General features: G+C 41.8%; 1 protein-coding gene and 1 long non-coding RNA gene across 2 annotated transcripts; one reads left to right on the plus strand and one right to left on the minus strand.

Annotated features, from left to right (window-relative positions):
• Window positions 1-934: 934 nt before the first annotated feature.
• Window positions 935-21,368, minus strand: LOC142884988 (CREB-regulated transcription coactivator 1-like). The gene is made up of 15 exons (XM_076021043.1): window positions 21,143-21,368; window positions 18,133-18,249; window positions 16,678-16,803; window positions 15,961-16,022; window positions 14,737-14,831; window positions 14,204-14,289; window positions 14,095-14,120; window positions 13,591-13,784; window positions 13,289-13,434; window positions 12,232-12,315; window positions 11,259-11,357; window positions 9,305-9,409; window positions 6,835-6,918; window positions 6,526-6,706; window positions 935-6,047 (listed from the first exon to the last, which is right to left on the minus strand). Exons 1-15 carry the CDS (start codon window positions 21,266-21,268, stop codon window positions 5,842-5,844), a joined length of 1,737 nt encoding a protein of 578 aa, XP_075877158.1. The 5' UTR covers window positions 21,269-21,368; the 3' UTR covers window positions 935-5,841.
• Window positions 21,369-24,260: 2,892 nt separating this feature from the next.
• LOC142884990 (uncharacterized) lies at window positions 24,261-26,308 on the plus strand. Its single transcript, XR_012926232.1, has 3 exons — window positions 24,261-24,403; window positions 24,521-24,873; window positions 25,443-26,308. It is a non-coding gene; the product is annotated as an uncharacterized LOC142884990 (long non-coding RNA).
• Window positions 26,309-27,485: the final 1,177 nt, after the last annotated feature.

The following is a 27,485-nucleotide window of genomic DNA, read 5'->3' on the forward strand; positions in this document are numbered from 1 at the left end:
GGTACCAGAAATGGTTGCCAATAATTTACTTGCAGAGGCTACTTCGATCTCTCTTTTATTATTATTATTATTATTATTATTATTATTATTATTATTATTATTATTATTACAATGTCCTCTTATTGAAAGCAATAAGAAGACAAGACGGTGTTTTCAAACTGTGGTTGTCTAAACGCAGGGAGTTTTTGCTTCCCTGCAATTTCGGGTCTCCAAATGATGAAGAGTTGTTGTGTATGGTTGTGCAATTGTCTTTTAGGCAGGATTGTATAGGAGGGGACAGCCTGGTGGGAAATGGATTGCTCCAGACTGTTACGTGCACAGATAAACCAATGTGTTGGCCAAATTGGTCTGAGAGTGAAATGACCAGTAACGTCATGTGTAGTCAGTGGGAGGTTTTCCAACCAGCTTATATGAGCCACCACAAGATTTCCAGAGACGCTATATGGTTCTTCATTCTTTAGAAAGAGTTTTGGGGAAATCATTGACTAGCAGTGTTCACAATCTTTAGAACCCTCTAAACGTACCCTAAATAAAGACGAAATAATTGACAGTACTATTCAATGTGTTCCTTTAAATCAGATCATTGGTATTTATTATACTGGGACTGTGACTGTATCTTGCAACTTTCTGCCACCAGAGGGAGTGCTGCACCTTAGGAAACCAGTCTGCCCTGCAGCCAAGGTCCAGCGAGGATGCTGCGTCACTGGACTCACTGCTCATGAAATATCCCTCTTTGCTGATTGACACTTTGAACTTTACATTGCAGTATAATGAGGGAAACAATGAATTATAATTAAAGAGAGGGAACATTTGTGATTAATCTATAAAATATAAACTTTGATTCTGATTTCCTCCCTGACCAAAAAGATAAAGATCTGATTTGGGCTATTGTTTGTATGTGTCTGTGTCAAAATATTGACAATACAAAATCAACTTTGAGTCAATATATTTATTTTTCTTTAATTTACAAAGAATAATGCAAAGATACAAAGACAGAAGCCTCCACAAAAGAAAAATACATCAGTTGCAGCTCAAACAGAAGCATATTTATTCTTCAATGTCGCACACATTTACAGTCAGCTTCGATTCTTTTGGTCCAGTTTGACAGTTTCAAAGACAAAACACACAACTGACAAGCATTGATCCAGTAATATTTAAAGGGTTATCTCAGGAGAGTAGGCCTATCAACCCGCCATGCTGTGCTGCTGAATGCTAGATTTTGCATATTCTATTAGTATAACTGTTTCTTGTTGCTGATGCTGCGCTGTGGGAGCAGAGAGCACCCAGTAAAATACATTTGCACTGTTTAATATGACAGAATTTTAAAAACAAAGTACATTATATAACAATTTAGCTGCCATTGAATGAGGCTAGAACCAGCACTGGGCTGTCCTCCAAATGCACACAGAGATGTGGTAACCCACCAGATGACTGTACACAAGTCTTTCCCTCAAATCACTCCATGTTCAAACATGATGCATGACACATTTCATCCATGTACCTATACATATGTACCTATATCATACAGTGCTTGTAACTGCTATATCTTATGTCATTTAAAAAATATATGTAGTGCAGCCCCAATTTAAAGAAAACAAAACAAAGACAATGCCAAACAATCAAGAGTGGATAAATACCAATAAAGAACAAAAAAGGTTGACGTTCTCCGATCATGATGTTCAATTTTTAAAAACTCCCAAAAACATTATGTTGTTGTAAAATTCTTAAAAGTCCTCTTTTACATAAAAACCCCATTGCCAATATTTTCTAACAGTACGTGTAGTTTGTCAGTAACCCGCCCCCCTCCACACAGCCCCCCCCCCACCCCTTGCCCACCAGAAATAAGAAAAGTTAATCCTTCACTTGTTGACGACCCCACTTTTCAAAAATGTTGCACAAAAAAAAACGTGGTTCTGGAAATCAGCCTCTTGTGACGCAGTAAATTTTCATCTATCGGAACGAGGATGACAAAAGTCAACAGACAGTCCTGACGTTCGGCTGATTAAGAGGCTCAACCAGTTGAGGAGTGAGGAAAGAAAAACTCTGACCTTTAGGATGAAGGACATGGGGAGGTCAAGCACTCTAAACAGAAACAAATGACATTAAAAGATAATGTTGCATGGGCCTGGCAACTCTTTATAGAATGTGTTCATAAAGACAGTACAAGCAGAACATCACAGTAAAATAAAGAGAGGATGTCCTCCAAATATGAAGAGGGGAGATTGAAACGGAATTCTTTTTCATATGGCTGGTTTCAACTTTGGTTTATTTGTCTAAATGCTCAATAATCCTTTCAAAAAAGACAAAAAGGGCAGATCTCCTATAAAACCATGTTAAAGCTGTCCTAAATATTGATATTTAATCAGACGTAATATCTCGTCGAAGAAGAAGAAAATTAAGGTGACAATATTTTTAGAAGTATAAAACACATCTTTAAATGAAATGAAAAGTGCTTTCAGGGCCTCCAAACACAGACAGCAGATTTGTAAACAGGGACACCGGAAGTCAGGCGCTGTGGTGTTAGAACACTGCCTATTGGTAAGGATATGCAGCTGCAAAGCGACACTGATTGAAGTGATTTTCTTTCTTACTTTAAAGCATAAATTTGACATTTCAATAAATGCATGAATATTTAGTGCCTGCTTTTGTGAGGCTTTGTTTTGTGAGACAGTAGTAGTGTAAAGTTAGCACCTGTTAACTATAGATTGGCATCATTTACTGGTAACTAACGAATGCTGTGTCTCCCTGTTTTGACCCTTTGAATAAATGCCCTACTCCACGCCTGCATTCCGTGTGACTGAATGTGCAATTAAGTCTAAATTGGTTGTGTGATGCACTGCGAAATGTAGTGGATGTGACACAAGGAGGCCATGAACTACATCCTGCTGGAGAACCCTGTTCTCATTGCACCACTTCCTGTGTCCCTGTTTCCCAGTTAAATTCAATCAAATTCACTTTGACTCACCAAAACAGATAATTATCATCCTACATTTGAAATGTGCGTGTTACAGTTTAAATTAAACCACCAAATGATTTTAGTCTGCATCCCCAGTGGTTTTTGTGCTGTCTGGTTTTTCTCAGATGCAGCATTACAGAAAACAAAAACATAAAATGTAAAGACAGAAAAACGGACATCGCTCTTTTGTAAACTCTCGTCTCTGTAGAACATTGATAAAACACTAATAGAAGCCTGAACATTGGTGCATGGAAAGAAAAAAAGTGGCTGCCGCAGGAGACACGTGGATCTCAACTATCTATACGAGCCCCAAGGAGTAAATTAAAAATAACACAAAACAAAGAAACTCAAATACAAAAACAGAAAAGACCTTGAAGATGTTGGGCTCAGTATAAAGTCTGAGGTCCAGCAGAGGAAACAGAGCAATACTGACACCTCACCGCACTATTTCTCAGTGCATCTTAACTTTGACATTATATCACAAAAGCACAGAGTAAAAAAGCAACAAACAAAAGCAGAACTCCTTCCACGCAGCACATTTACAACGCGAGTCTAAGTCCAGCATGACGGAACAAAACTAGCGCTGCTGGATGAGAAGCACACTGAACACAACGGCAGTGCAGCATATCGAGTCAAACGACGTCCTTCACATGTGCGGATCAAGACCGACAGCCATATTTCTGATATTTGAAAGGACTGACCAAGCAGGTACGCAGCTCACACATGACAGCAAATTATAAAGCGACTAAAGGACCGTAACCCCAACAAGCACAGACACAACTCTGTTCAAAAGTAAATAAGCTAAAGCCATACCAGCAGGGAGAAACCAGTGCCCAGACTCATGCAGAGTATAAAAATCAAGGATTCATAAAGTGAATTTAAAACATCCTGCAGACACCCCACACACCTGTATTGATTGACCTGCGGCAGGGTTTGGTGGTCAGTGCTGAAACTGGACCTCTTCATGAGAAGTGTAGCGTCAGAGATGCAGGTGAGTTCCTATTTGAAAGTGTATTGTGATGACATTCCCTGCAGTCAACGATAAGGGAAGTCACTATATGTAGTGCAGCCCTGCATTCAACAATTTTAAAATAGAGTTTTTGAGCTGCAGCTGAGTGACGCCGTCAACTCACTTTCAGTCTAAAATACAAATGCTTTGTAACTTTAGGAAAAAAAAACTGCAACAGTGCACCATCAAATGCTCTCTGCTTTAGTAAAAACAGCTGTTTTTCAATAGACAATTTGTATATGACTCTTTTTAAAAAAGTAACTATACTTTAAATGTAATTATATTTCCTTTTTTTTTTAAAATGCTATTTTCAAAGAAGGTTCCTTTGTGACGGGGCAAACAGGCCCGACGCACATTAACAGTCAAAGGGGGATCGTTAACTTAGGATACAAGGGCATATAAAGAACGCTTCGCACATTAAATTAAAAAGTAAAAAAAGAAATATGAGTGTGGAGAAAAAGCTGATTTACTGTTTACACCGAGCCTTGTTGAAGGGTTTCTGGCTCTGTGAGCAAGATATTTAGTGTTAATGCAGAGCTCCTCAATGCACAGCTTATGACAAACGGAACACAAAACAACAGAATGACACGTCTCCCCCGCAGGGAAAGTAAAACAAGGTGAAATCGGTTCGGCGCGACAGCACAGATGTGACCCAAACTCACTCTCACTCTCATCGCATCGACAACGCTGTACCGGGACACAGGCAGTTCAACGTACGGAAAATGTGTATACTTGAACTAGGATGAGGTCACATCTTTGGGAGTGATCAAGCAGATTCTCACCGCTGCATTTCTGTACAACACTAACCTGAAAGGAAAAAGGGAACTCAGTAAAACACAATGGCACCATCGTCGTGCACCACTTGAGACGACTCCACTCTGACTTCCTTCTGCCAGGGTGCGTTTGCCTCTCGTGCACTTGACAGACCCTAAAATCAATCGCTGTAGTTTTGCATAGATGCCGTGTTATGCAAAAAATCGTATCACATTCCGGTAAAGTCAGTTGTGAAACAAGCCTGTAAACATCTACATGCAAACAAATGAAAAAAAAATTATGCACCAGTGCAGGACCAAAAATGTGATGCTGAGAACAAACAGCTCAAAGAAATTCAGCCAAAATTAAACGTGCTGTAAAAAAAGCATCATTGAGGGGAAACCAAATGCAGAACTCATTTTCAGTTCATGTTTATCTCTTGCCATTTACATTGTAGTTTGAACCCCAAAAAACCAAGCAGTTAAGGCAAAACAAGAATGCACAGTGATTTGTGAGTTCATGCATATAAACCGACCACTGCTATTTACTACAGGAAAGACTAAAATTCACTCATTTGTGTAAAGGGAAATGGGTGGCAACACTATACGATGGTTTGTCGCTCAAATGAAAAACAAGAAAACAACAAAGTCATTTAATTTAACTAAAAACCCAATGTGAATTTGGCTGTGGATGACCAGCAGCTTGGCACAGCAGCAGGCTGGTGGTCCAGCTGCTCTTTGTTTTCTGGGCAGTTTCACTCTTTACTCGCTGTTGATGAACAATTAGTGAGAAGATTCCTCTTGGTTCCACTGCCTCGCATGAAAAAAAAAAATGAACCAAAAAAAAAAAAAAAAAGCAGAAACTGGGCATCTAAAAATCTAAACTGTGACAGAACTGAGTACTCCCTTCAAACCGAAGCTCCAGGTCATGATACCATGTCACCGTCTCTGCAAAGGATGGAGGCTGGCGCTCGTATTTCCAGACCTTTGATTGTAACTTTTTTGTCGTGGAATCAGCTCTTTGCCCCCCACCCGACAAACCGCCTGAAATTCCTTCTGGTTTTACCCCAAACCCCAGACCACACCTCCTTTCTTCCTTTCTTCCTTCCTTTTCCTGGCGGTGGCTAGAGCCGGTCAAGGCGAAACGCTTCCTCGGTGGCGGCGTCGGCGAGGACTATGTCCGGATCGTTGAGCATGTGCAGGCCGTCCAGCGTGAGCGGGTCGATCTTCAGGTCGTCCAGCGGGAACTGGGAGTCGATGTCGAAGCTGACGTCCGGCGAGAGGGAGCTGGTGAGCTCCTTGGTCAGGCTGGGGGGCGACTCGCCGCTCACTGGCCACAGCAAGAGAAGGAAATAAAGGAGTCTTTTAGCGGTGGGAGGAGGGCAGTTTGTGTTTAAAGCGACCAGACAGACAAATATAAACACCATTTTATAAGTTTTGACAGCTTAGTTCCACATTTTAGGAGGGGAACAGTTAAAACAACAGACTTTGTATGTAATCAAGGGCAAAAAGAGAGAGTTTCCACCTCTGATGCTGATGATCATTTTAACATGTTTGTTCAAAGATAAAGCAATCATTACACAAACAGCATGATTTGAACGGCAGTCATAACTTTGCTCTACGTTATTTCATTAACAATGGGCAACAATTACTGTGTAAGGTGATGAATTACAACATTGCATTGGTAAATCATTTCTCCATACAGGAAATAAAGAAGCGGCGCTCTGTCTTCACCAGGCTTCGAACGCAACCGCGACCTCGTGACCTGAGACCAAAGTGAGCGACGGGAGCGAGGCGGAGTCGAGCACCTGTGAGGATGATGTTGGGGATGTTGCCATGACTACTGAAGGCCAGCTGCTGCGAGTCGGGCAGGTTGCAGTGACCCCCCGTCAGATCCATCATGAGGGCCTGAGAGTAGTTGAGGGTGGAGGTCTGGTTGTACAGGCTGTCAGAGCTGACCGCCGTCTCCATCATGTTGAACTGCTCCAACTGCATCAGGAGGGGGGAGAGGTGAGTCGGGGGGGTGGGGGGGGGAGGGCACGGACAACTGTCATCCTTGAGAGACAAAGGTGGAGGGAAAAAAAGAAAAAAAAGTAACACTTCTTTCTCTGCCCGACCTGTTGGGAGAGGGCGCTGGCCTGGGCGGACGGAAGCTGCTGGTCGTAGAAGTCTGCAAACACACTGCCCAGTATGGAGTGATGCTGGAACAAAAAAAGAAAAGTCAAAATGATATATGTGTGTTCAATATGTGTCACCCTGCAGCAACAAAAACAAACCTGGGGAAGGACGTGGACACAGTTAAAGCAGCAACAGCACTGAACAACCAGAAAAATCAACTTCAGCCGACAGTTTCCGGGACTCGGTTCAGGCTACGTCTGCTGACCTGGACTGGCTCCAGGTCAGCAACGCACTGGTTAACACTCCCAACCTGATGCAGATGGGGGGGGGGGGGGGGGGGGGGACTTTGCGTGCACAGGAGGTGGAGTGCAGCGAGTGCACATTCATATTAACTCACTGACAGTTGAGAAGCAAACGGCCTCCCTGCAGACAGGAGGACAGAAGCAAAACAGAGTTTGTGGTCTGCCCTTTAAAAAATACATGCACGTATGCAACACGTGCCGAATTATGCATTATTTACACGGTCTGGCATTAAAGTGTGAAGCGTAAATATTTTAGGGAGTAATTCCAGCATCTTCACACACATTGGATTTCTAACAAGCTTCTAAAACTGACAGATTGAAGCAATTTAGAACAATGACGGGACGTGACTGGTGCCGAGGTGGCAGCCTGAAGACAGATGTCAGCCTCTCAGCACTGTTGGATGAAAAGCCAACATATGTGGAAATCCATTAGCAACAGTGAGGGGTCAGGACTGTCCTTTCCCATGAGCCTCCACTGCTGCCCTCTGGCCTTGCCGTGTTAATTAACACCAACCAAAAGCTGTGAATTTTCACGAGGATAAAAGGGAATGGCTGAAAATATAATCCCCGCAGTGACTTTATTCTCCTTCCACTGACTCATGCAACTCTCTCCAAGTCTCTCATTTGAATGGCCTTGCTGCGCCGGCATCAGAAGTTCTCCTGTTTCATCGTGGCCTCTTAATGCATAAGTAATTGGATCATCTTCTAAGCCCTGCGCTCCTCTCAATTCAAAACCAAATTATCTGTGTCCGCTGCAGATGTCCCCACGGGGCAGCAGCGGAGGAATCGAGCACGCAGCTTGTCGGCTGTGGTTTGGCCCGTGGGTAACCTCGGGTCTACGGGAGAGCCACATTAGCCGAGAAGAGAAGTGAGCAAACAGCAGCTTGAACTAGGGATGCACAATCATCCGCCTTTTTCTCTCAGCTTCGCCTCCGTCTCTTCCACACAGACAGTTGAAAAGGCCTCTAAGACTCCAGAAGCAGGACACACATTTAAAACATGTACATAAAGATTGTGCAGTGACTGCGTTTGCGTTCAATCCCGCGGTTACAAATCCCAGACACTGACGAAGATAAACAACACAGATAAACAACTGTGATGGATGTTAAGACGGCAACGTGCTTCGCTTGATCTGTCAAGACGCCGCCCTGTAAACAGTCAAGGTTTAACCACGGCAGGGGGTCTCCGCCCTTTCACTGCCACACCTGAAAGCACAACAGACAGGACGAGACCTGACGGACAGTGAGGACACGGTGCCGGTGCAGTAGAGTCTTGTGCAGCAGGGAAACAGTGGAGATGCAACGCAGGGACCACAGAAGCAGCGGGGCAGGAGGGGGGGGTCTGGGCTACACAATGACACAACGAGAGCACTGAGTGAGACCAGGGGTCAGATCTGAGCAAAAGAAAAAAGTCGGCACTGCCGTCACAGTCAGGTTGGGATGTCGAGGGTCTGTGGAGTACAATTGTTGCAGCGTTGCAAAGAGAAAACAGGCTATTATAAAGCCTATTATGTGCTAAAACAAGAAGCATTTGGTTTAATGACGGGAAATGACACAACAATTAATTGCTTCGCGAGTGCATGTTGGGAAACTTAAAGGCCCAGTGTGCAACATTTGAAGGGATTTACTGGCATGATATTAGAAAACTAGTACAAATATGATCTTTAGGTAAACAAAGCAACTAAAAAAAATAAGTGTTGAGTTTTCATTACACATTACAAGTCAGTTATAAAAAGAGTGGGTTCCCTTTGGGGCCATATTAGATCTGCTCAGGAGTTTTACCCCGTTGACACATCGCATATAACACTATGCTTTATTACCACTAGATGGCGCTTAATCTCTCACACTGGACCTTTAAAATCCATAAAAACATTTTTTTTCTTTGACTCTTATTTTTAGACACAAAGAATCTAAAATAATAAGAGGGATACATACTAATCTTTAGTAGAAACAGAAAGCTGTCTCACTTGATATATATGTTTTGGATTTCTTTTTTTTTTTTTGCCCAGATCTGCTAAGAATCAACACATCACAAGCAGCCGTGAGGAGTGGCCTGTGCGTGGGCGGGGAGTAGCCACAGGCTTCCGACTTGGCAACGTTGAACCACAGAAGTACAGTAGGGGGGGGACGGTGACGTTCAGACAGCCCACGGGTTCTCACGCCCTTACTTGAGGTGAGCCTCCGGGAGAGAAGCCTTGGTTGGAGACCGGGGAGGTCGGGGACTGATTGGCCGAGGATCCGACCCTACTGCGGTACTGGTGGAGGGAAGAGGCCTGATGCGAGAGGACACGCTCTGGTTACTCACACACAGTTCAAGTGGCGTCCATGAGGGACGGAGCTCGGAGATCGGAGGAGGAGGAGGAGCTTCTTCATCATGTGTTGTTTTTAACCGGGCTCTCCGCAGACGCTGTGACTGTGAAGTGACTTAAATATCAAGCCGAGTATCCAGGGCTGGAATGCAATTAAATTGTTATTAAATCGTTTTAGGTCCACACTGAGCGCAACACACGGACCAGAGGTCGGTTGTTCAATCAGTTGGGCTGCTCGCAACTTCCAGGCCACTTTAAAAACAAAACATCAATGGATAGGCCTGCAAATGTATCCACATTTGGCTTGTTCAGGGAGATTTGTTAAGTGCACAATGACAATAAAGTCATTTAGAAAATTCATTTCAAACTAAGTTTGGGTTAGGGTTCATGATTTTCTTTAGCTATGTGAATTTTATTTTTTGCCCCCTTTACTATTGCTTCAATTAGATGTTTGCTTGTTTCAAATGCAAGACAACGACATGTGATATCAACAGTACATACTGGCCTCCTGTTGACCTGCTGCCTCAATATCACCACCCGCCACTGAAAAACTCACAGCGGCAGCTGTGCAGCAACCACAATGCTTGCCATTCAATAACCATTATTAATGGCAGAAACCACTGCATTTTGACAAGGCAACGTATGGAAAGGCTGACAAGCGGGTTCAGGTGAAAACATGCTGTTGTTTGTTTAGCAGAAGGAGAGAAGGACATGTACTACTTGTTTTCATCAAAAAAACAAAAAACAAAAACAAACAGTGACGATCATTTGTGCGACGTGTCAAATCAATGCATCAATAAAACTAAAATAATAGCTAAAAAAAGAGGAAGGGGAAAGACTACAGGGGATTAATTAGGAGAGGGAAATGCTGCCAGTAATCCGAGCTAAACGAGAGCACGCTGTAGAAAGCAGGTGATCACACAGAGCCTGCTTTGCTCTCTTTTGTTCTCTGCTGCCATTTTGGCTCTTTTCACAACGCCAGCAGCATCGTGAAAAGGAGAATTTGAACAGATATTGGAGATTTCAGAGGGTTCTCCTCGGCTCTATCATAAAGTCAACTTGACCCGTGATGCACACGGCAAATGATAATAACGTCGATGATTGCTTGGATTTCGATCACACTTTTCAAAGAGCTCACACTGAAGCCATTCATTCATCCAGGTGGCGGTATACATGCCCACATACAGTGTGTGTAACCACAGCTGGCCTGGAGCCGACTAACTGCTAGTCTGCACCTACCATCACCACCACACAGTCACTCACGTTCATACTTGGCAATGTGGTGACCTGCTCAAGGACACGACGGCAGAGACAGCCAACCCTTCAGTTATCGGACGACCCGCTTTAACTCCTACACCACAAAACACGAAGTGAAAATGAGAAACTGGTGACTATTTTTGCTTGTTCAACTCAGAGCAGCACCAATCAATGATTTGGACGAGGGTGTGTTTAAAAGACGACTGTGTTTGACGTGACTCCGCCTCCAACAGTCTATGAACCGAAAGCGGAAGAATGTAGGCCACCTCATCTCTCTGCAGTCCACCCGTCACATTCCCATTGCAGCAGAAGTGGAGCAGCCAGAGCCAAGATCTGAAGGACACGCTGAGTATTTCAGTAGATTTCATCAAGTTTTGCACCACCTTTTTCTTTTGGCAGCGATTGTTGTTGCATGCATGAAGGAGGGGATTAAAAGCCTGAATACTGAACACTGTATCAGCAATTTCCTTTTCTTCCATGGTGATAGTAGCTATAAAACTTGATGCGCGTGTAAAACCCATCTGGCGGGCAAGAAAGGGTTGTGTCCGCTACTTACCGTGTTCATGTCTATGCTCATGTTGGTCTGCGAGGGGGTCTGGCTGTCTGAGGGCGAGCAGGCGTTGGACGAGGAGGAGGCCTGGACCAGACCCGTCTGCCGTGCAAGACACAGATGCCATGTGCTCATCATCAAGTGTCACTTAATGCTTTTAGTGTCACCGCATCACAGACACAGTGGGTCATTATCGGCCCTAATAGTATGTTTAAAGAGGAGGGCAAATGGCGTCAGGATGCATTACTTTGTTTGCCAAGACTAGACAGGTCGAGTTTAACCAGGTTATAATGATAACCACTGTAATGAGGTCCTGTCTGAACGGTTCTGTGTAAACATTCTTTGGGTGGATTGACAGAACATGATGCCGACTTCTGATTTTGCTGCCTTTATCTGTTTTAATCTTTTTCTCTTTTCTAAACTGCTCACATTTTTTAAAAAAATGACCCATATATGAAATCTGTGTTTATACTTGCACAAACTTTGCTTACATTTAAAACCAATCCCACATACAGGTGTAATTTGAATACTAACCCAGAAAATAAAAATCAGTCGGCACTAGACGAGGAAATTTAACATGTTGCTGAGGGCGTGAGGAATACCCACCTGCAGAGGGCGCCAGCATTTATTAAAGCCAGGACATATAATATAGGCTGCACTGACCTGCATTTTTAATAATGAAAAAACTCACATTGCCAGGGAAAAGCAAATCTGTCTGCTTAGACTCCAGGCATATTGTCAAATACCCAAATCAAATCTGATTATATTATTTGCACAAATGAACAAGGTCTGATTCCAGTCTGGCAATGTCCAAATCCATGTTCATTTTTCCAATATTAACGTCACATTTACAACCTCTGTCTCTTGAGTGTAAAAAAAAAAAAAAAGAAGAACAATTGAAATGTAAATCCAGCCTAGTGTAAATCCATTCTTCTGTTTTTTGCTGTTTGCTGCCGGAGACAAAACTCACCTGCTGTCTCTGTTGGTTCTGGGACGACGGCTGCTGGTTAAAGAAGGCGTACTGAGACAACTGCTGCTCCAGGTTCATGGCATTGATGGCCGCCTGTTAGTGGGGCAAAGAGACAGATGTGAGGGTTCAATGTTTTATGGAGATTTATTCAAAAAATTGCAGCCTAGTCAGATGAAAAACATAGATTTCTACGTTTTTTAAGCAAAGTCTCCAACCAGGAAGTGAACTCCCCAAGAATTAGAAAAGTCTCTCATTTATTTCTTTTGCTCACTCTATTTTCAATGAATGAGCTAAAGGTAGGAGCCAGGTATTGGATCCACCATCTGAAGACCACATTCTTTTTTCCCTTTCATACATGAGGAAGGTCTATCACTGCTTTTAATTCATTCTGATTACTGTTATAGCACTTTGTGATTTGCTTGTCAAAATTTAAAGTGCGTTATAAATAAAATGTATTATTATATTATTATTATTATTATTATTATTATTACAAAGTTGTGATAAGTGAGCATTTTGTATTTATGCTGAATATGTAGTAGCATAGGGCTAAATATGTGATATCAATATGCAAAGCAGCTCCAGATATAAACGTAGATTATTGATTTTATGTATGTATATATATATATATGTATATATATATATATATATATATATATATGTATATATATATATATATATATATATATATATATATATATATTTATATATATATATATATGTATATATATATATATATATATATATATATATACATATATATATATATATATATATATATATATGTATATATATATATATATGTATATATATATATATATACACATATATATATATATACACATATATATATATATATATATATATGTATATATACATATATATATATATATATATATATATATATATATATATATACATATATATACGTATATATACATATATATATATATATATGTATATATATATACACACACACACACACACACACATACACACACATATAAAAAGATATAAAAAAAATATACAGCATGTCCTTGGTGGGGTGAGGTGAGGCCCCACTGGCTACCTGAGAGAGGCTGAGCGGAGGGGACGTTGATGAGAGCTGCAGGTTCTGATGCTGGTGGGACTCTCCTGCATTCAGGATGAGAGGAACCACATTGTCCTGCCCAGGCTGCATCTCCATGGTTACTGTGGGCTGAGATGTGTTCACTCCTACCCAGAGAACAGAAAAAGGACAGCCTAAGTCTTTTCGAGGAAAAAAAAATACGCTCAAAGAAAATTGGCAACAAACATCGCTGAAATGAAAACTCATTAACATCTAGCAACACGACTGTGAGAGGGAAGGCGTCGGAGTGCGGGCAGAGCTACCGTGTTGCGTGTTGGCCAGTGTTTGTGTATTGCTGGAGTAGCTGAAGGAGGCGGCTGCCGGGTCGTCCGAGTCGAGCGGGGTGGGCAGCGGGGGAGGAAACTGGATGTTTGTCAGGTCGGGGAGGGAGCCGCCGCTGCTGTAGGCGGCTGGTTTTAGCGAAGTGGTCAGCTGCTGCTCCGGGGACGGAAATATGCTGCAAAAAGAAGATGTGTGCTCTTTGTAAGTAAGTAAGGAAGGGAGGAAGGAATGATAGAAGTAAGGAAGTAAGGAAGTAAAATGTAATTTGACAAGTGAATCTTATTTTATATTGTATATTGTTGCAGTTTGGTGGCTTTATTTTTAAAGGTTCCCCAAAATTTAACATTTTTAATTTTCGACGCAAACTGCAGTGGATCAGTCCCACATGATTCATCAACTAAAAAACTCCACAGGGCTCCAGGAAACGCTTCCTGCTTCCTGTTGAAACTCAGTCATTCAGTCACGTGGAGAACAGAATTACTCACTGAATCCCTGGAACTTCGCAGGAGTCCTACGGCAGAAAACAATAATTAGTAGCTAAAAAGAGCACAAAGGAATATGTGAAATGAAACTCTAATTGAAGTCTAGTTCCACCTTCTTGCACTCCCAGTTTTCCTTTTGTCCCTCCCCATCAACCTCCTGTTTAATTGCTTCCGCTCCGGGAACTGTCAGCAGAAGAACTGGAGAGAGAGGGAGGGAGAGAGGGAAGGAGAGAGAGAAAAAACACTCCTCAGTCTCTTGGATTTACATATGTCCAGTCTGTATGAGCTCATAATAATGACTATCCACATGTCCTTGTTTAATGTGACCAAGCACTGCTTAAAAGAAACTTACATCAGCAGTGGGTGGGAGACAGAAAATGGCAATAAATGAAAAGAAAAGTGAATTAAAAATAGCAAAAAAAAACCAACCACAGGGCACACTGAGCAAAACCAAACGTCTCCGAGGGGGATTTAAACAAATTCAATCGAGCAGCTCCTGGAAATAGAATCATCCGTCTCCCAGAGACTCACTGAGCAACATTCATCGGCCACTTGTGCCCCGGTTGTTCCGGCAGTCACGTTCCTGCTCCTCTGTCTGCAGAGCCACGTTCAAATCCCTCCCCCACCGCACACTAGAGGACCCACCTCGTTTTGGCTGCAGCTCCTGTGAGCCGCCGTTGAAAGACGCCTGCTGGCTCGGGGTCAGTGTGCTCTGGTGCAGCGCTGAGTCCGAGTTCGTCCTGCAACACAAGACATCTTTGAAACATCAGCGTGATGCGCAGGAAAATGCTTGTTTTTGGTTATGTTACAATTGTTTGTTGTTGTTTTTTGCAAATGAAACTTTTACATTCTGTACGGAAGCCTATTGGCGCCATTTCTAAAATACAGAAAGGGAGGCCAAGTGTCACGTAACTATGTGAAAGCTTTGTGTTTTTACGTGATCGTTTTCACGTCTTTGAACGATAAACTTTCACATCAATAATATGAACTGATCTATTTCGTGATCGTGAAACTATCATGATAGTTCATGTTTTTAGTGAACATCATGATAGTTCATGTTTTTGTGTGATAATTTTAACATTATTAGGTGTAAGTTTCATGTTATTTTGTGATATTGGAAGGCTCAGTATCACTTAATTAGGTGAAAAGTTTTCACTAGAAAATGTCACGTTGTTTTGTGATGATGAAAGGTACCTGCCCCTCCAGTTTATCAATGAGGAATGATGCAACCTCAATAAGGTCAAATTCATTTTTCCTACAGTCCAACCTCATCTCAAAATCCATATGTCATAGACAGTGATCAATAGGTTTGGGATCTTACCATGGCTCAAACCAGGCTTAAAGTACAATTTAATTCAATCAGGCAAACGAGTCATCGCCTCTTGCCTCGTTTCGTTTAGTTTCAATTTGTTGTCATAAAATAATAAAAAATTATCTTGTTAAAAATTTTCACTATTTTCCGTGAGCTTTTCAATATCACAAAATAACATGATAGTTACATGTTATAACGTTAAAATTATCACACAAAAACATGAAATGTAATTATGTGATACTGAGCCCTTTTTTTTAGGTATGTACGCTTCTGTAATTCTGCAACGGAACAGTAGCATTAGTTTTAAACTATGTATAATTAGCACTGTGAGAATCTAAACGTAATTGTTCATGGTTTAATGGCTGATGATGGTTTGCATTTTCTCAGAGGCGAAACTAAACCAACAGATGTCTGTTAATGCAAGGAATGCACAGGTTTACATTTTCTATACTTAAAGTCTTGTGTTGTGTTGCTGTGTATTTTTATGCCTGGTCGCTCTGTTATGACATCTGAAATAAACATGGAGCCCTGTCTTTCATCCTCCGAAGCCGTCTTACCGCCTCCAGCTGGTGTCGGCTGGCGGTGACAGATACACTGAGCCATATGGGCAGCTGTCAATGTGAAAATGCAGGTTAAGAAAAACACAGCTGGAGCCTGCTGGTGTTGGCACGCTCAGTAGGCAATCATTCCCAGGAGCTAACTGACAACACCAAAAAAAGATTATTAAAAAAATATTACCAATGACAGGATTACGACTTAATAACAACGAACATGACGCCGTCAATATTTCTACAGCATTTCAAAGCAGTGTCAGGGGAAGGATGGGAAAGAATGGAAAAACTATAGCAAATTTCCACAACATAAAGGAATCTAAAGCAGCACTTCATCTATCAAAAAAAAAAGGGAATTCCTCTAAAGTCATCCTAAATTATTGCTAAATCACATTGGAGTCCACACCGCATTAAGAATAATGAGGCAACAGTGAGTGTGAGTGTGTATAAATGTTGTCCTAATCATTTTTAACCTTTATGTTGCAAGGTTGGAACGTCCCTGTTTACAAGACAACCTCAAAACATGAGACAACTTGCAGCCCGTATGAGCAAGACCGGCATCATCTTTATGAAAACAAAAGGGGTGACTAAGAAATGTATCTGCTTGGCCGACCTTAAACAAACATTGCCAGGAGGAAAATAGCAACAGATGGGATTTAACAAGGTAATAAAAGTTGCTAACGGCGGCATCCCCACGTGAAAGAGCAAGATGTTAAAGGATATCTGGCGCCCGTGTTTGTCCAGAGACAGCGGTTTCCGATGAGGCGACGTGATACGATTGCGGTCCCGGTAGACTCTGTCCACTAGCCCGTGGTGTCGCGTCGACCTGTTTGCATCCAGCGCTGAACCCTGACAAATGACAACAGTTTTTGCAGTCAGGGTTTGGATAGAAGTGAAGTGTGGTGTTGCGTGAAAGTCACTGTGAAAAACTGTCCTGGGTAATTAAAAAGTGTCCGTGCGGTTCTGTTTTGTCTCCTCAAGTGTTTTCCTGACTAATATCTTTCTTGGGCCATCATCCATCTGCTGACTCACAGGGGAACTGAGGCTTGACGGGGAAACAAAAGTCCAAACACCCACCAATGTCCTTCTGGAGACAAACACAAATAGTTACTTTGAGCTTCGCTGTGTTTTCAACAGGAGGAGGGCGGGCTCAGTTGGATCTAACGTCTCACTTCAGTGGAGCCAAATTTCTTTTGGCGCAAACAAAGAAAAGGTTGCATCAATACGGGGAATTCAGATTCAGACTTTTCTCCTTCTCAATGGTGAGATACGGAGGTCGGCAGCAGAGGGATAGAAAGCTAGTCAAGCAGGTAGTTCCTTTTGGCAAGTTCAAACAGTGACAGACGTTTCAGCTCCATGCAAATTTTAAGACACTTTTGTCTTGGCACTGAGCTTAGTCTGACTTTTTCACTTAGAGTGGGACAGATAAAAGCGTCACATTCACAAAGCTGGCAGAACAGCAACCTCCGAGAAGCACAATCTGCAAAATAGCACAGAGCCTTGCGACACAAAATAGTAAAAATCTCTTCTTTTAATCAACTGTTAAAACCTGAGTGGTTTAAATATTTGCTTCATTCTGTTTGCTGTTCACAAAGCACCATGTTTGCTTACATAAACTCTAAGTATGCCTCTTCCTGTACAGCAGAGTATTCATCCTCGAGAAAAAGGCTCTTATCATGTCTAAAAAAAAACCGTAAAAAAGCGTAAAAAAAAAAAAATCTGAATCTTTGCCGCCCCCCCAAAGAAAGTGCTGTGCAATGGAGGTTGTGCAGGTAAAGAGTTTTCCTTTCCTGCAGACTGCCTGAAGAAAAAACCTGCATCGATCATTGCCGTGTTCAAAGCAAAACACTGACAGAGGAAAGTGAGGCAGGCTGGGTTTCGTTCCGGTGCAAAGGAGCAGATGGAACACATCCGAAGTGAAAACTTCACAAAGCGGCTTAGTTCCACTACAACCTAAGGAAGGATGACTGTGACTGTGCAGTGGGCGTTTTGAACCGCTCGGAAAAAAAGGAAAAAATTCACAGTATTTTAGTACAGAAGCCCCACTGCCGAACCATCGAGTCCCGGAGACAAAGTGACGCAAGACTCTGCATCCTAAACATCAAATACTAAAACTGCAGAATTCTCACATCTTAGCAGAGTGAAACGGAAGCGGGAAAGGTGTCAGGCTTTCCTCACCTGAAAGGTCAGGTCGACAGTTACGTTTCCAATCTGGTTGACGTTTGGCAGAGACCCCCCGTAGTACTGACCCCGGTTGGGTCCCAGCTGCAGATACTGAGTCTTCTGGAACTGCAGCTGCAGGCACAACAAGGTGAGATGAGAGGAGAAAACTCAAGCCAGCAGCATAAAATCAATAAACACAAGATCTATTTCACAAAAGTGTTTAAGGATCCTTGTGCTGATGTTAAATGTGGACACCGCAGTACTCATCACACCTAAATTCAAAGCATCAGAGTTACTGGTAGCAGCCACAATGTTAACTCGTCTTATTTGTGATGAGATGTTCATTTTTTCATACTATATTCATACTATTTTTCAGCTGGACATTTTCAACCATCAACAACATTATCAAAATACAGTGAAGAACAAACAATTAAACTACCATCAGAACAGTGTGTTTATTCCCCCCTCGTTCTGTCAAAAATCACCGGTTCCCTTTTCCATTAGAGAACCCATAACCGGTCCATTAAATTTTCTCATGAGGGCTCACTGTTCACTGTTAGCACAGGGGAAAATCTAATAATAGTTGTAATAATAACTGGGGCTGGGCTCCCAGAGCAGTTTGTTCCTCAAAATAAATCAAAATTGATACCTATTCCTAGTAACAAACTAATACATCATGTGACTTATTGTGATTAGTAGGAGAAGCTGATCAGAACAAGGTGCCGGACAGACATGAGAAAGCCAGGGAGAAACTAATAAAACTCTAATTCAGCTTCCTACAAGCTCCCACTAGTTTTGCTTGGACTTCCAATTGTTTCATCTTGTGGTCGACTGATACGTTTGTCAAAGGCTGATACCTGTGATGATGCATCCATAAATGTTGTAATAACAACGGCAAATGAAACAACTTAATTTTACAATATATATTCATTTTGAACAAAGATGTCTACAAGGAATCTAAACCAATACCTACAAAAAAAATAATCACTATGCAAGTACATTTAAGTGCATCTTCAACCACATGACAGAAACATTTGAATACTTGCATACACATTTTTTTTTCACGAGGGCAGGAAACCTTCCAGGTCAATTATGTCAAAATGCCACAAAGATTTTGGCCCAGTTCATCAGCCTGCCAATTCTTTTGTTTTCCTGTGTTTCTTCATGGGTTGATGTCAATAAAACAAAACCACAAACAAACAGAATTCTTCAGCAGATGTCCAGTCGGCTCCACCGCTTAAGTAAACATCCTAAAACCACAATTTCGCAACTTGTAAAAAAAAAAAATGAATTGTTTATATAGCATTCATTAGCATTCATTATTTCACCATAGCATTTTCTCGTGGGAAATCGATGCTTTTTGTGAAGAAGCTTGGCGGAAAAGGAGACATAGTTACAAATGTGGGATAGGATTTATATTTTTTTTTACCCTGTTGCAGGAACACTGAAACATTGAGCAGTTCTCGATTCAGCCGAATATCATAAAGCACACCAACAAGCATATGCTGCATGTAGAAAATATATGCAATAAATAGAATGCACCCTATAAGCCAAGGTAGTAGTCAGCAACAAAAAGAGAGAGAGGAGTCTGCAAACATGTTTAACCTGTCCAAAAGACATCCCAAGTATAAGACACTGCAGAAGATCCTTAGTGTCTCTAGTAAAGTTGCTGTGTCTGTTAAAGTCCTGCACTCATACCATCCATCCACCCATTTTCAATACCCACCTCTTCCTGGATGAGCTCAGGGTTATGGGGGTCAGCTGGAGCCTAACCCAGCTGTCATAGAGAGAAGGCAGGGTGACACCCTGGACAAGTCGCCAGGTCATCTCAGGGCCACATAGACACAAACAACCATCAACACTCTCATACACATCTACAGACAATTTAGAGTTTCCAATTCGCCTCACATGCATGTTTTTGGACTGTGGGATGAAGCCGGAGAACCCAGAGAGAACCCACGCAGACACATAGAGAACATGTACACAGAAAGGTCCCAGGCCCGGAATCGAACCGGCAACCTTCTTGCTGTGAGGCGACAGCACACAATTCCGCCTGTAAACTGCTCACATTCATCTTCATCTCGCAATATACGCAGGCAGACCAAAGGACCTGTTGGACAAGTTCATGCAGCCAAACCAGCACACACGCTCTCTCTCTCTCTCTCTCTCTCTCTCTCTCTCTCTCTCTCTGTCTCTCCCTTCCACCCTCTCTCCCTCTCTCTCTCTCTCTCTCTCTCTGTCTCTCCCTTCCACCCTCTCTCTCTCTCTCTCTCTCTCTCTCTCCCTTCCACCCCCTCCCCCCCCCTCTCTCTCTCTCCCTTCCACCCCCCCCCCCTCTCTCTCTCTCTTTCTCTCTCTCTCTCTCTCTCTCTCTCTCTCTCTCTCTCTCTGCTTTTGAAGACACCCTTGTCTCGACGCAGTTCGGGGCAGGAATGTAGAAAGTGCATGTGCTCAGATGCTGCTTTTAAATGCTATTTTGATTATTCGACTCTTGGTCGCCGCTGCAGTTGGACGCGCGCGACCAGTGATGCCAAGAGGCGAGAGAGAGCGAGCACGCGCACACTCCTCTGCTTTCCACTTGTGTGGGACAAATAATGCACTAAGTTCTTTTCATTTGCCTCGCTGTCATCCACAGCGGTGTCTGGAGCCAGGCTGCCCCACGGCCGCCTGCCGTGTTTGGGGCAACACAGGCGACAGCAGCAGCAGCAGCAGCAGCAGCAGCGGCGGCGGCGGCAGCAGCAGCAGCAGCTGTCCTGCCGGAAGCGCCGTTTGTTATTGTTTACCTGCCTGTGTCCGGGCCTGACAACTCCCTCTCTCCCGAAAAAAAAAAACCCCGAAGTAAAATAAAATTAAAAAAAAGAAATAAAATGAGGCTGGAGGTGATAAACAACAGCAACCATAACAACAACGACGACGACGACGACAACAACAACAACAACAACAACAACAACAACAACAACAACCATAACAACAACACCAGCAACCGCTCAGCAGCAGCAGCAGGAGGAAAAGAGGATTGTGTTACCCGGGCTGCCCGCGTGATGCTCAGGTCCTTCATCACCTCCTCAAACGCCGCCGTCTCCTCTGCCTGCTTCTGGTTGTGTAAAGCGATTTTCTCGCTGAATTTGCGCGGATTGTTCGAAGTCGCCATGTTTCGCTCTCCTGCTCCGTTTTTCCCTTCAATGGTCAGCGTCAAGGCACGCGCAGTGAGGACGCGCCACTTCCGGGTAGCGCGTTGGCGCGAGGCACTGCGTCCGAGGACACCGCTTCACCAAAACATTATCTGTAAACGTCATATATATGTGGCTAAACGCCCCGTGATTATTGAAAAAAAATAATAAAATAAAATAAAAAAAACATCGCAGTTCTGGCCTGTTGGAGATTGTGTGTCTTGAGTTAGGCTGAAATGCACCCATTCATCAAAACAATCACACTTTCTTTCTGACATTAGCCATGAATAAAACCTCTCTGTGTATAATATAATGTCCGTTTTATCGGTTTTATTTTATAATTTATGTGTGCTTGCCCTACCTTGTTGACAAAAAAAATACAATAACGCATTGGTAAATGCAAAGGAAATTACCAAACAATCTGTTAAACTATACATAGTCTGATATGTGGATATGAAATATTGTATTAATAATGTTTATGCTAAATGATTTATAAATTATTTTTGTCACCTATGCAACATTTTTACTTGTCATTTTGCCCGTTATCGTTAACTATTCTTTTACTTTGAAGCTAATGTATATCCGGTATCAACATGGCTGTTTTCGGACGACTTGATGTAGCTGCCCTCCTTGAAGCGTTTGCGTGCAACGTCGCTGCGCGGGTGTGTAGCAGAGGCGCACAGCACATCTGGACTGCGGAACATTCGTGAATTCCACTTTTTGGCTCAGCAATCACCTATATAATAATAATAATAATAATAATAATAATAATAATAATAATAATAATAATAATAATACATCTTAAAAACAACATATTTGACCCTCTGTTTACAGCTACTGACAAAAAACTTTGTATTTTTTTTTTTAATGAACTTGGTGCTTTGTTACAACTTCCATCTGTTTGGAAAGTGTCAAAAACAAGGTGGTGTCAGAGGGCAGAGGTCAACGCTGGCTGGGCTAGTGTCATCTGTCACCTTTGTGACATTACTGATTACAGAGAGACAATTTTGAGCATCATGTGTTGTTGAGTACACATCCAAAATAACTTAATATCAGCAGAAAACAGAGACAAAAATTACAGACTATACTAGCAAACTATGCTTATGAGGAAAAGAAATGTGTTTGAAGAATTCTGGTGTTTAAATTGGAAGGAAAGCATTTGTTTTTATTGGCAAAATCATCTCTAGCAGGGAATTTATAGGCCAGAAAGTGGCACTGTTGCCCTCCTCCTGCTGAGCGCTATGTTCTCCCCTGCTGACTGAGGATAAATACTACCACGACAGTGTCCCCCTGCAGCTGAAGGCGCTAAAACAGTGAATGGGCTGTTGGAGGCTCACTCACGTGGAGCTAAATGGGCTCTATTGAGAGGGAGCCTGGTATGTCTCGATGTCTCAACATTTTTTTTCCAGTTTAATTCTTTTTTGGTGTTTTCTGTGATTAATAGAGGAAACAGTAATACAGTAAAAACTACTACGACTACTACTACTACTACTGATAATAATAATAATAATAATAATAATAATAATAATAATAATAATAATAATAATAATAATACAATTAATGATAATAATAATAATAATAATAATAATAATAATAATAATATTGACCACTGTGTGTCTATTCTTGTTTGAGAGTAGCCTGAGAGCTCTCCACAAGCAGCTGCAAAGCGAACCGTTGAGAGGGTTAGTGAGCCATGGTCATCAATCAAATTCAGTCAAGGCAGCGCAAACCATTCAAATATTTGCTACAAATCCAAGTGTTTTGCAGGTACTGAAGGCAGAGTGGAACTGTGTTAGCTGCCATTCAGGAGAGTGTAATTTGGTTGTAACCATGGGAACAAAGAAGTGTAATCAACTCTGATGTAAAAGGCGCCCTTGAACTGATTATTGTGTAATAGTAAGGAAGGCCATCTCTACCATCGTTGTGTGGATTCAGAGACATGTCTCTGGCCACCTATTGTGCACATTTCTCCAGAAAAGAAATGTGCAGCAAAAACATTAGCGATTAGAACGCAACTGTCTAGTTCACTTTCTCAGAAGACCTGAGAGTCTGGCTCCTCTTCTGCATGTGTGTGTGTGTGTGTGTGTGTGTGTGCTGTGGGAACCCTAGGCGTTCCACAACCTGGCCCCTTCGGACTTATTTTTTGGTGATTCAGTTGAAAATAGGAAGCAGGTTTTACAACACGTCAAATGTCAAGCTAGGGACACAGTGAATTTCTCTACGAAAAAAGAAAAAAAAATGAAATTAAACAGACATGGGTGCATTTTTAACAGCATGTATCAATGATTTTCAGAATTAAAGGCTGAAATGCATTTTGTTTAGCATCTTCTTTGAATTCCCCATATTCTATTTTTTTTTTTAAGTTGGCTGACTTTTCAAGTGGTGGAAATGGGCACCCACTGGTGTGAGGCAGAATCACCCAAAGGCTTCTTTAATGTCAAGGTGTGTTCTGCTTATTGGATTAAAGATTACAGCAGAGGGAGGTAAAGATCCGGCTGCACCCTGTGAGCCTGTTTGCTTTAGGAGTTTTCAACATCCTGCATCAAGTGCAAATTTAGCTACATAGATGTCCAAGAATAGCTATTGGGTCAATGTAAGACGTTAATGTAAATTTTTGTGTCTGTGTGTGTGTGTGTGTGTGTGTGTGTGTGTGTGTGTGTGTGTGTGTGTGTGTGTGTGTGGCTCACGTGCGTGTGCGAATTGTAATTCAAATGACATATTAAGAAGCATTTCACACACAAGGATTATTTGACAGCTACTTAAAATGTGTTGCATGCAGTACATATGCATCAAATTTAAACACACATATGGTCTTTATATCTCAATACATTCTCAAATACTTATTTGCAAACTATCTGCAAACTAAACCATTTCAGACGGTCACACAGGACAATTGAGCAGTGAGTCAAAAATATTTCTTGGTCAGTCAGCTCCTTTGAGCTAATACCTTTTTTTAAACACTAGACTGTCACAGGAAATCTTCTCGTTTCAGCTCTTGCCCACACAGCTTCATGATTTCTGTTGAACGGGAAGTGTGTCACTGTGAGTGTGAAACGTTTCAGAAAAGAAAAGTACGCAACCTGCAATTGTGACCGACAAGTTGACGGGCTCTCTCGGTAAGGCTATTTTCTCTTTCCCCTTTATTCTTCATCCAAGCAAGTGTACGAGCATTTAAAAAAACATATACTTGTACGGATTTAAACCTACACTCTGTGTGTTTCCCACACTCTCAGATCATGACCAATGATACTCTTTTGAGTGGAAACAGCACCGTAGCATCTTTGCGCACAGACTTCTCTGCAGGTCTAGCCGTCGGGCTCACGCTCTTCTTCTTGCTGCTTGTGGTCGTAGCCGTCGCACTTGCATATAAATACCGTACCGAAATTATGACTAAGCTGCAATTTGGAAAAAAGAGACGGCAGAAGAATTTGGAAGTGGACGTTGCGGAGGTGTCGCAAGCCGTATGTCACCAATACAACAGCCTGGACAGAGAGCAATCGATGGGGCAGCAGCCGATTTATGAAAACCTGACAGTGCAGACAAGTGGCTGCAAGGAGCATTCAGCGAATACAGCGAGCCAGACAAGGTAAGTCATTTTCCTGACCTTTGTTGTTTTGCCTTTTAGTTGGGCCTGTTGGGGGCCCATTCGTTCTAATAATAAAAATTGCAGCAGAGTAGATCAGAGCGGAAGCAGATTGCAAAACACTTGTGGTGTGAATTTCCCTTTTTTTCACAATCCTGCTCTGTTTTTGTTCTGGACTTTGCCCACTGTTTGTTTAGTTTTTCTATTTTTCAAGTTTTCTTCTAATTGATTATTTATTCCCTTTTGCTGAGTCCTTCTCTTTATCTTCATTGGTCAGAGCACCTTCAGTTTGGTGCACATGGCCATATAGCGTGATAGCAATAAAGTCTATTCTATTCTATTCTATTCTAATCTCACCGTCATGCTGACAGATGGAGGCATTCACTTGTCTTCTCGGCTAACCACAACTCAGACACTGAGCTAACAAACCGCCGAGTCACTGGCCAGGGTGACTGATTCGATGAGAAAAGAAGGCATGACAACAAAAGAAATCCAGCGTTAATACAAGCCTTAAACTGTGTCACAATGTCTTTCTGGAAAGTGACCGTTAGTCCTGTGCACATTCTCTGCAGGCTGCCTGGGGACCAGCAGGAGGATTTGTATTTGCAGTGTGATTCAGAGCCTGATGCAATATACAGCAACGATCCAGCGTGTGACCTCTCCTCCTTGCCAGACCACAGGGAAGAAGAGGAGGACGTCTACATCATGCCAGATTCACCAGATACACCATCTGCATTTTTTCACTCCCCAGACACCTTTTCTTGTAATGCAAGCTTACAATTTGGAGATGATGTGTAACTTTCGCATATATAAAAGCTGTTACTCCCATTTTTTTGGCCCATCACGGCCATATTTTTGTCATTATGGGGTATGCCCAAAAAGGCCTCATATTTTTACAGTTTAAGATAATTCACTTGCTTTTGTGAACTGATCTGTTTGAAAGATGCAATTGCAGCCTTTATTTGTGGCGTTAACATTTGTTTGCTATTTTCATGATTAAAAAGGATGTGAAACTCTGAAACACTGTCTGCTAAAAGCCCAGTTCAGATATTTTGAGAGATATGGCAAGAAGTGTTCAGGACAAACCATCAGCAGATTATGAAGAGAGTAGTGCCTGATTCTGCTTTCTGCCAAGTGTTTTTGGGAAACTACTCGAGAATGGATAGCAGGAGGCCTTTTCGAAAAAGATTATTTTTTCCCCCAGTCTGGGCTAAATCATACACAGAATGGCCTGGTTAAAGCTTTACTGTCGAAAATGCTTTACTAATTCCAGTCTGGGCGGCACTGCTAAAGTGTTTCTCTAAAAGCGTCGGACTGGTGATCTCAACGCCCACCTGCGGTCATGCAAGATGACATCATAGGTCATAAAAACCAAGAAATGAATAATCGGTGATGTGCACAGGCATGCAACAATTAAAAATAACCGGATGTGACGGATGCCATGTTTCCCAATCTGTTTCGTTTATTGCACACATCCATCCATGAAAATGCCCATAGAAGGAGTATAGTATGTGCAGGTTGTGTGAGCCTATGTTTTATATCGTAGTCAGTGAACTTCCTGTAAGCAGAAAAAAGTCAGTGTCTTTAACAATATTGTTCCAGTTTAGTTAATGTGTGCTAAATGACGGCTCGGGAAAACAGGCCCTAGTGATGTCATAACGTAACAGGTTTTTGGACAACAAGGTTTTTTTCTATCTCTGACAGCTGCTTTGTTTTTCACCATTTCCAAACACGTGGAAGGAGAAACAAAGTTTTAGCAGGAAGTTAAAACAACGTAGCTGCCCTCCTCTTCAAGGAGGGCAGCTACATCAAGTCGTCCGAAAACAGCCATGTTGATACCGGATATACATTAGCTTCAAAGTAAAAGAATAGTTAACGATAACGGGCAAAATGACAAGTAAAAATGTTGCATAGGTGACAAAAATAATTTATAAATCATTTAGCATAAACATTATTAATACAATATTTCATATCCACATATCAGACTATGTATAGTTTAACAGATTGTTTGGTAATTTCCTTTGCATTTACCAATGCGTTATTGTATTTTTTTTGTCAACAAGGTAGGGCAAGCACACATAAATTATAAAATAAACAAGTATTTTGCAGGATTTTGTGACCAAAAACATGTTATGTTATTGAGAGATGTATAGTTTTTTTCTCTGCTCCACTTGTGTACTCTGTGTTCTTCTTTGAATGAGCCAATGTCACTGCTATCTCTGTGTACACTAGGTAGTGTGGTTGCTTGCGTTTTGTATTGCAAAACAGATCAACTTCTGATCTCAAATTCTGATGTAGCATTTCAGAATAAAGCTCCTACAAATTTTTTTTTTTACTTTTTGGTAATACTGTACCTGATTTCAGATTAATGTTTTGGGGAAGTTCCAAGTTGTTGATCCATGATTCCATTTCATGCTAGTCGTACACCAAGCCAGGAATCAGAAACCATTATTACAAAAAAAAATAAAAAAAATAAAAAAATAAATACATGTAGATTTTTGGAGGAGCTTTGTTTTGAAATGCTACATCAGAAATCCTGAAATTGATTGTTGTGTCTCCTTGGGTGGTGTGCTAGCAGCCTGAAGTGGAGTCAAGTGATAACTACGAGTTTTACA

This window comes from Nelusetta ayraudi, unplaced genomic scaffold, assembly GCF_046127955.1.
Source record: "Nelusetta ayraudi isolate G7.1 ecotype Tasmania unplaced genomic scaffold, CSIRO-AGI_Nayr_v1 ptg000011l, whole genome shotgun sequence".
NCBI classification, from domain to species: Eukaryota; Metazoa; Chordata; class Actinopteri; order Tetraodontiformes; family Monacanthidae; genus Nelusetta; species Nelusetta ayraudi.